Source organism: Branchiostoma belcheri, unplaced genomic scaffold (assembly GCF_001625305.1).
Source record: "Branchiostoma belcheri isolate BF01 breed outbred unplaced genomic scaffold, Haploidv18h27 scaffold121, whole genome shotgun sequence".
Lineage (NCBI taxonomy): Eukaryota > Metazoa > Chordata > Leptocardii > Amphioxiformes > Branchiostomatidae > Branchiostoma > Branchiostoma belcheri.
The window spans coordinates 483,668-493,453 of NW_017802614.1; the positions used below are offsets into that span (position 1 = coordinate 483,668).

Sequence of the window (9,786 nt, forward strand, 5' to 3'; positions counted from 1 at the left end):
GTCACCTATTGTTACCTGACACAAACATCAGGGCTTACCTGGGCATGTTGTCTCTGCAGCAAGTAAGACGGATCTCACCGGCACAAACCCCTGCCTACCGCAGGATAAAACTGGAACACCTCTTAGTCTTAGAACATAGGAGATGAACACATCGTCCTGGGACCAGACAGTGCAGGTGTGAGGTGTGGCACATGCGCCGTGATGTTACTCTCTGATGACCCTTAAGGTCGTCCCAACCGACACAGGAGGCTTCAAATGTGGCTTCTCCGTGGCGGAGGGTACGATGAATAGATCGCGTGATTAGCTCGAAAACCCCGAGGATGAGCCCATGTTTTTGCTTTGTGTGGCCAAACAATGCCGGCTGCCTGTCAATGCATATCTTGATATGGCCTTGGGGCAGGAAACTGGCGGACCAGGTCTATCCACTGCCTGAGAGACACTAGAGACTATTAAATTGCACAGACATGTGTCATGTTGACGCTGCTTTTTCAGTTCCGCTTTTTTTTTTACTTCCGCTACAGTTTACGTTCTGGCGTTGTTTTATGTGTGCGTCTGAAGGAATGGGATTACCCAAGAAGCAGTAGATTGGTTTTAACGATATTTTGGGTCTTGATCTAATGAAGAAACAATTATCTACTGGGCCTCGTAGCGATTTTCTCTGGAACTTCAGGTGTCCTCTCTTACAAACATTACAAAAACTGTATATTGCCGTTTTTTCGGGGGGGGGGGTCGTTGGGCATGGTTTGGAGCAATGATTGGAGGAACAACTGATACACTTTTCAACCGTGCAGTTAGGAACAGGATGTACTTGGACAAATTCTGACATTACAAGCTCATGCCTTCTCTCCCTTCACCGAATGACAAACTTCCAAGTACAATGTGTTTGTTGATAGATCATGTGTCATTCAGCAGTGGATAAAACGTGCAGACTGCAGTCCCCCATCTGTTTTGAGGACCTGAAGTATATGGCTCTGTTTACCAAATGATCATCCACACAAGACTTTTAAAGAAAAAAATCCAAGTACACATTTTATTTCAACTTGACGAGGAGGGCTGAAACAATGATACGTCATCAACTATACAGCTACTCACAACAGCACAGGACCACAGTAGGCTTTACTCAGTACTAGATGATTGTATATAAAAATGTTGCATGTTGTATGGTAGACAAAACCAAAACTGCTCATGTTTGTATAGCAAATTGAACTGAGATGCCTGAGAAGGAATCAAAGAAAATCTTACTGGATGAATCAACAGCATCTTGCAGTTTTATTCAAACAATAACAACTAACATAGTGTGACCCATCCATTCTAATGTCTTTTCCATATTGTTATTATCAGAGGGAAATTTGAGGCCCTTGTAACAAGGGTAAGCTACCTTGTACTTCTAGACTGTCATGTATGCAAGTATCAAACAAGATGTTACAGCAAAAATACAAGAATCAGATGGCAAAATTCTGAAGATACATGTACATATTTCCTTGTACATGTATCAAGTTTGCCAGAAGACAATAGCAAGACGTATGTAGTAGAAACCCAAAGTGTTCATTAACACAACAAAGAGATGACTGAAATCTGACAAAGTTGTGAAGCTATTTTAGGCCTATACAGGCGATGATGCAGCCTCTTCCCCCTCCCCAAACACTACATCAGATATGTCCTGCATGCCGGCGTTCTCCAGAGCTGACATGACGATGTCGACCGTGGCGCGCGGCCCCTCCCTGTCCTGCCACGTCACCAGTAGCTGGGTCGCCTGCGTGTTCATCTCATTACTGTCTCCTTCTATGGCTGTGATCTCAGCTCCCTGGGAAATCAGCAGCATGGACTATTACTACAAGTTGTAGTTGTACATACTAGTATACATTTACATGTAGCTTCTACCAAGCGGGAGGTGGCTACAAAGTAGAATTTGGCCAATTATCATATATCAGTGTGGCAAAACTGTACTCTCTAGCGAACCAACTTCCCTGGCACGTTATCTCTTTATTTGGCCAATTTCTACTACTCTTTCTAGCTGCCTCCCAAAGCCTGGAAGAGCCTACGTATAGAAACATTTAATATTGTTTGTCAAATTAGATGTAAACAAACTTATAAACATTAAGTGATGAAGGCAAAACATCTAATAAAATTGCACTGACTACTGACAGACAACTAACATTAACAAGGCCATCTTAAACTGCACACTGTATGTGCTGTGTCCATTGGACTAAACATGCCTGTGCTGTGTGCTATCATACACACCTTGAAGTCTAAATGTGGGGCCAACTTTTTCCAGTCAGCACCGAGCTTCTCTGCTAAAATATCAATGTGCTCCTGTGTTAAAGGTGGGGGGCCTTGAGGACCTGAAAGAGAAAGTTTCTGTTCTTAGCAAATGTCAAAGATATTTTTATAACTTGTTACCTGGAAAATAACTTGTGACATGCATTAAATGTACATAATACTGAATACTTGATGCGTGTGATTGGTTTAGCTAAATGTAATGTTACATTGTATGCAGTCAGGCCAGTACAGTGACTATAGGTCAGCACTTGCAATCAACCACTACCTGTGAGCTACAATAATGTACAAATGTACATTTGCTCTATGCCATTTAACAACAGGTAGAGGAAGCCAACAGGATGTATAGTGGTACTTACTGTCTGGTTTCTTCTCATCCAACAGCTCTTCATTCTCAGCCATGTCTGTGTCTGTCTTCAGCTCTTCTGACGGGGACTGGAAAAAGGAAACGTACCAGAATTTTAAGTCGGCACTTCAGTACATCCAGTATCTTGCTATGATTAGATAAATGGCAAATTTACAATAACAAGTTACATGACTAACATTTAAAAGTTAAAATATATTGATGGCCATGTGAGCCTAATAAGTACATAATCTTTATACTTGTCAGCCAAATTTTTAGGTTATCAGTTGACGACTATCCATGCAGGAGTCCTAAATGTGGTCTTTGATTCCTGAATCCATCATACTCTCTTTTTAAAAATCTCAGCACCCTACCGGTAGTTCTTTAGCCAGCTTGCTGAGGATGTTCTCCAGGTATGAGGGAAGGGTCTTGAACTGGTTGTTGGTGGGCTGGAAGAAGTGGGGACTGCGACATGCCAGGAGTCTTAGTGCTGGGAATGGGGAACAACATATGGGGTCTACTTAAAGTTGTGAACATTGCAGAACAATTTTCATATCCTATGTTTACTACACTATGAGCTGCATAGCTTACGTCACATTGTTAAGCTTAACATTTCAAGTTACCTTTGTCTTTAAAAAGGAGTTAGAAAGATGCAGCACTGTATAGAAAACTTACCTCTAAAACCAAAGTTTGGATTGTTGACAACTCTATAAAAGAAAAGTTCAACATCAGTACATATTACAAATACAAGTATGTGTGTGATATGAACCCTTTGATAAAAATATCCAAATACATTAATTAATTTTATATCAAAGTTATCTAAGTAAGTACAACATGCTTTGGCACAAAACAAAGAATTGCCAAATTGTAGAGGTACAACCGTACAGGAAGAATATTAGTAATCAGTAAAACTACATGGAGAATATTAATTTGCCAGAGTTTCAAACTGAATCGATACAAATATAACACTCTACACAAAAGGGCAAATACAATATTGATATGAAGACTAACTTGTACTCATCCTCCACCATAGCCTCAGGATCAGACTGCTCAATGGCCTCCTCAAAAAACTCCTCCAGGGTAGGAAGGAACTCTCTGTAGCAGCATTCAATGTTGGAAATAGGGGTTTAATGTATCAATAAGTACTGCATGTGAAGAAAACAAGCAATCCTCAGAGAACATAGCTAATAAACCCACCCATTATTATTCTAAAAGCCTGCAGCAAAACAATCTAAAAACTTGAGCCTGTATCCCCAAGCTATCCCCATATCAACTTCCATGTCAATTGGCCCGAAGTAAGAAGACATACATTTTCCATTTTGCACAGAAATGATATTTTTAAAAGCCATTAGGAGGGAAATATCCTGCATTTGCTCACACATGTACCCTTTCTAGTTCCATGTACCTTTCAGCATTACTGCATGCCTCCATGTTATCAGGACACAGGTTCCACAGCCTGGTTAACTCTGAACTGCCCATGTTCACCCTCTTACTGTCCTCGGCTTCTTTGATGTCCTCACCCATCGCTCTCTTACGGGACTTCTTTAGTGGGGTCTCTGTCTTTGGCCTGCAACAAACAAAGAACGGCTATTTTATAATCAGTTGTGCCCAAAGCTTGTCACTGGAGGTCAAAATATTCAACTTCTTTATATTGTTGCCAGTTCAAAGGTATGTGCTAGTGCAGGGATAGGGATAGACTGATAGGGGGATGTGGAAAGGGATAGAGTGATGGAGAAAGGGATAGAGGGATAGGGATAGAGTGACGGGATATGGATAGAGGGATACCTTTACACAGGTACATTCATCAAAATCAAAAGGGTGCAAGTTTGGCTATGAAATCAAGGTAAGCTTAAAGCCTTGCGTTTGGGATGAATCAATTCCCTATACTTCTCAATGTCACTAACCTCTCCCTGTCATAAGTAGGACATCCTTTGTTCTTCCAGGTGATCCAGTTCTCCTCCCGCTCCAGGGTGTGCTGCACCATCTTAGCAAACTGGTCTCCCTCAGGAGGCGTCTCTCGCAGCAGCTGGAGAACATCACAACATTTACACCACGGCTCCAACAAAAAATGCCCCTGCAGTTCCAAAGAAAGCTGCCAAGGGGCCCAAACTTTACAGAAGTTGTAAAAGACATACTGTAAATATACTACCGTACGGAAAAGAGAGCTTGTCACTAACCAAATCTCTTTCCTTCAGGCTTTAGAGTTATCAATGTCGAACACCATGATACATGATCAACGTCAGCGGTGAACTTACAAAACAAGAGCAAGCAAGTACATACCTTGTAAATCATGTCTGTAGCATTCTTTATCCAGAGTGCCTGCTCATCAGATACTACCAGATTGGGTCTGTATACAATAGTGGAAAAGACACATCATTAGTCCAGAACCAAGTCTGCCTGAGTAAAAAAAACTCACCTTCTTCATTGTGGTAAATGGCATATACATGTACTAAAACAACAACCAAAACCTCACAATTGTTTGTACTTTTCTATATCAAGGCAGTTTACACTTACGCTTTGAACTTGACCTGTGCATTGAGGTACTGGAACAGGATGAGAAACTGTACCAGCACATATCTCCTGAAGTTACTGTCAGCAAGCTGGAGATCGAGAAGCTGAAACAAAAATTAATAATAATGTTTAGTTGCTGCATTATCTACATAATGCTGTATCGCTTTCTTTCTATCTCTGTTACACATTGTTTGTATTCTAAGGTAGACAAACTGGCACAGTAGGAAACTTATCATAACCATAAAAGCAGCCTTTGTGTCCATTGTTTACACAGTCAACCGTCATATGGCTTCTTTTCTTCCTTCTTACCTTTTCACTGGTCAGGTACTTAGCAAAGTACACATTGCCACGATCCCCTGCAAGCATTTCCTTTTTCTTCTTGGAAGCCTGAACATCGTCCAGCTTGTGACTCTCAAAACACTTCAGAACTTCATCTGAGTTCTAAGGGAGAATGAATAAAAATTCACACGTATATATTAATATCAAAAACAGTTAAACTGCAAGAAATTTACTTTTGGACAAGGAATGTATGATGGGTATCTATCCTTCAAATGCTTGATAAATGTACACCATGAACAAAGATAGAGCATTTTGACATGGTAAAATCAACTCACGCTGGCAAAGCTCTTCCATAGGTCCTTCTTGTAACACTGGTTAGGGTTACGAAAGAAGTCCTGGATGGACCAGAACTTTCTGTACAGGTTGTAGTCAATAGGTGTAAAGCTGTGAAAGAGTAAAATAAGTTGCATATCAGTACAATGGTATAAAAATGTTTGAATAAAGTAATTTAACATGGATCCACAATCTTTGGTACTGCTCATATACTATATTTCTCAAAGACTACATTTTTCACACCTTTTCCAGATTGATATGTAAACAGTAACTGTTGGAAATAAAATGAACCCAGAATTCATATCACATAGATGAAATCCTACTCTAACTTAAAGTTTAACACATCCTCTCTGAAGAGGGCCTTTCCCAAGGGCATAACATTGGGATCTGCTGGGATTTGAACTCAGAACCTTTTAATCGTGAGTCAACCAACCTAGCGACAAGGCCACACAATGTCACACAGGTCACACGATGCTACAGGAAAGTCTATGATTACCCCGGAGGATGTGTGTTGTCTGACCTGCTGTGAGAATCAGACATCTCTCCCTCCTCCATCTCCATACTCTCATCCCGGTCCCTGTCCTCTGACCTCATGGTGCTGTCATCTCCCTTCAGGTTATACGAGGTCACGTTCTCCAGGTTAAAGTGGCTTTGCAGGTTCAGGCCTGGAAAGTTAAAACTGTATCAGAATTTTCAACACTACACTTTTAATGTCCCATAATGCCACCCCTCCTACAGAAAGAGAAATTAACAGGACATTTAACCAGTAAACAGTTAAGACTGTCAATGAACAATTTAGAATGATATCTATATCCCATGTATATCAGATATGCCCTTTAATCATTCTCATCGCCTCAGTGAAGACACACCTGATTTTTCTTCCAGTGGAAAAAGTCGTGCCAGGAAGAGTTGGATGCGACCACAGAACACTGTATTCTGTGACCTAGACAGTCGGCGCAGCAGATCTGAGGGCAAAAAAGAAAAGTTTTGTAGCTGTTCTTGTTCTTCATGTGAATCATATCTTTTCCAAAACCTGCCTTTTATATGTTAACATGCAAACAATTCTTTAGGTCATCAATGTGTATTTGGTGCAGAAAAAGTACATTTTAGTTCCTGATTTTTTACTTATGCAGTAATCTTTATCAAGTACTAATCAATCCAGGGTGTACAGATGTGTGATTTCTAGGATACGAGCCAAACAGAAAGAGAATCACTTAATACGACAGCACTGAAACAGACTTACCATTACACATTCTGAGCAAATAGTTCTTTCCCCCTGTGTAATAAGGTTCCTGAGGGAAAAAAAGAAGGAACCATGTTGTTGACAACAGGGAAGCATATCTCTGACAGCAACATACATTTTACGCTCATCATTTTGGACTAAAATTTCCTCACTATTCAATGATTGTAGAAATTGCATAGGCCTTTTTCATAACACATACAAACATGTACATGAACATGCTTGCAGTTCAAGCAGTGATAGCTAGGTGGTGCTAATTTGTTAATAATCAATTCACCATATATTATGCAATATTGACAGAATCAAATTTACAATCAATGTTCATCTTTATCAAAACTTTTTATATTTCAAGGTTAACTATCACTGAGGAAGGTTTGGTAAGTCTGGAATTCTGAATCTACCTTTTTCCATGTTGAGACTCCATCCTCCACAAACTGGAAGACCGTCTCACACACGTCAAGGGTCACAGAGGAGAAGACGTCATCCAGCATGAGGAATGGTATCATTCCAAGACACATACCTGACAAGGTTAGCGATGAGAGTTACAGATGTTATGTAACCAACCACTATAAACACTGTATATCTGTAGATCTCATGTGTCATTACTGGTAACAGAAAGCACCATTGGAAAAATATATGTCACAGGGGAGATTGGAATCCAGGGGAATCCGGAACTCCCCTAGGGGAGATTGGAATTATGATTTCCCCTAGGGGAGATTGGAATCCCTATCTCCCCTAGGAGGATTCCAGTCTCCCCTAGGGGAAATCAGAATTCCAATCTCCCCTAGGGGAGACTGGAATCCTCCTAGGGGAATCTGGAATCCTCCTAGGGGAGATTGGAATCCTGATATTCTGATCCCAGATTAGTAGTAGAAATACTAGAACTCATTACTCCGTGAAGGAGGTCAGGACCTCCGGACGGAGTGTTGTGATCGGCTGATTTTTCATGTTCGCAGTCAAAACACTGGGTTCTCTTTGTGTAATCGGCACGCAATTTTATACGCCGTCTGCGGGCATGCCCTTGTTGATGCACGAATGTGTATTTTTGCCGTTGCTGCTTTCGCGGTCAATGTAATATTACAGACGCACCCCTACAATTGCGAGGCGAATTGGAATGGTCCAGAAAAACGCGTTGTTTGGAATAGCAGTGGGGGGGGTGGAACTTCATGCAGGTTTTGATAAGTGGTTCCAGATGTTTTTGCCCATGGTTAAGAGATGGCAAGTTTTTTTGGAAGATGTTCGCAGCCAAAACGCATTCTTCCGTACGTCGCATTTCTGTGTAATGTCGCATGTTGTGTGGCATTATGCCCGGGGTGATGCACGTCTTTTTATTTTTACCGTAGCTGTTTTGATATTGGAGTAAATGCTTATTTTCGAAACATCCCCATTTCTTTGAAATGTTTTCGTCCGTTTATGTTGGGTGATGGGGACGGAAATGTTCAGCATTACGAAATGTAAATACCGATGACGTAATCCTATCGATTTCGAACTGGTCGGCTGTGGCGACCTAGTGGCGGCGTGTATTGTGGAGCAGCTCTTTGTAAACATGGACAATACATTTGTATTTTTGAGCAACCCATCAATGTGTTCTGCCTCGTGGTCGGATGTGGTCTGGGGCTGGTAAACCGCACATACTAGTAGATCGGGTAATTTTATGATTTGCTAGTTGTAAAGGCGTCTTGTAGTATGAGCCGGTATATGAAGAAGTAGCCTGTGTTACACAATCATGCTTTCGGCCGGATTGATGTGCAACTGTTACTAATTGCAGGGACTGCGCTAATGCCGACCAGTCGCGCTGTCCTGATACACCGCGAATGTGCGAGTGTTCCCTGTAGACAGTCCCGGGAGTCATTTTTTCGCACATTCCAGGAGCCAAACCAAAATACGTTCATGAACCGAGTCCGAAAAACCGAAACGTGAAAATCGGATGATCGGACCTGATGTACATTTCTCTTTCTGTAGATTGTACACACAATACACACAACTTTAGATAATCTGGCCATGGCAGGTTAAAAAAAAGTAACCCTGAATCATACTAGATTAGCGTAAATGCATGTTTATGCGTTCAAAACAAGAAAAGAAATTGTTTCCGGGTATTAATCTCTTGAATCACAGCGCTGAATATTGACGCAAAAATATTTCGGGCATCGCGCGCCCTTCCCCGTTGTTTAGACTGTATGCAAATCCCGCGTCACGTGTCGGCATTTCGCATCTCTGATTGGTTGTTGCGTCTTAAGATGACTGAGCCGACGCGCGTTTAAACAATTTTTCTTTGTTCGATTTATCTCACTTCACAGAGAATTGTCGCCAATGGCTACTTCTTTTTGTTGCAATATATAATACTTCACGGAGAATTGTCGCCTATGGCTTCTTGTTCTTTTTCTGCCCAACATTGCTGATATGCTCTTCAACCAATCTGTAGAATTCTGCTTTCTGCTGCTGTTCATCCTCCGCCACGACTTGATCAGTATGCTGTCACTTTGACTGGCTTGGCATGGGGAACAATCCCTTATATACCAAGTCACTAACTAACTGGAAAAACTGGTTTTTGATTCACTATCTCACAATGACCTGATGCAAATATCTGAGTCTGATTTACATATTCACTTACCTATGCTGAATTTGATTGAAAGTTTAGGTGTGAAATCCCTATCTCCCCTAGGAGAATCCGGAACTCTCCTAGGAGAGATTGGAATTCAGATATTCAGATCCCAGTTTTGTAGAAGAAAAACTTCAATTCCAATTTCCCCTAGGGGATCGGAATTCTAATCTTCCCTAGGAGAGTTCCGGATTCTCCTAGGGA

The 9,786-nt window shown here is 41.2% G+C and overlaps 3 protein-coding genes across 4 annotated transcripts in view; all 3 read right to left on the reverse strand.

Annotated features, from left to right (window-relative positions):
- The window catches only part of LOC109463081 (integrin beta-1-A-like), a 9,518-nt gene extending 9,108 nt beyond the window's left edge, over window positions 1-410 (reverse strand). The window contains exon 1 of the mRNA XM_019759794.1: window positions 39-410. Coding sequence (XP_019615353.1) covers window positions 39-46 — 8 coding nt within the window. The 5' untranslated portion in view covers window positions 47-410. The remainder of the gene's footprint in view (window positions 1-38) is intronic.
- Window positions 411-1,010: 600 nt separating this feature from the next.
- On the reverse strand, window positions 1,011-7,506 carry LOC109463059 (THO complex subunit 1-like). Of its 2 annotated transcripts, none has more exons than XM_019759763.1 (16): window positions 7,385-7,506; window positions 6,987-7,035; window positions 6,613-6,708; window positions 6,264-6,408; window positions 5,746-5,854; window positions 5,441-5,572; window positions 5,135-5,235; window positions 4,901-4,967; window positions 4,525-4,646; window positions 4,026-4,187; window positions 3,632-3,715; window positions 3,296-3,327; window positions 2,995-3,110; window positions 2,637-2,712; window positions 2,242-2,342; window positions 1,011-1,804 (listed from the first exon to the last, which is right to left on the reverse strand). In XM_019759763.1, exons 1-16 carry the CDS (start codon window positions 7,499-7,501, stop codon window positions 1,604-1,606), a joined length of 1,710 nt encoding a protein of 569 aa, XP_019615322.1. In that variant the 5' UTR covers window positions 7,502-7,506; the 3' UTR covers window positions 1,011-1,603. The 2 variants fall into 2 exon arrangements, with proteins under 2 accessions (XP_019615322.1, XP_019615321.1); XM_019759762.1 differs by having other exon boundaries at window positions 6,240-6,408.
- A 69-nt stretch (window positions 7,507-7,575) lies between these two features.
- The window catches only part of LOC109463001 (THO complex subunit 1-like), a 4,453-nt gene continuing 2,242 nt past the window's right edge, over window positions 7,576-9,786 (reverse strand). The window contains exon 8 of the mRNA XM_019759649.1: window positions 7,576-7,588. Coding sequence (XP_019615208.1) covers window positions 7,576-7,588 — 13 coding nt within the window. The remainder of the gene's footprint in view (window positions 7,589-9,786) is intronic.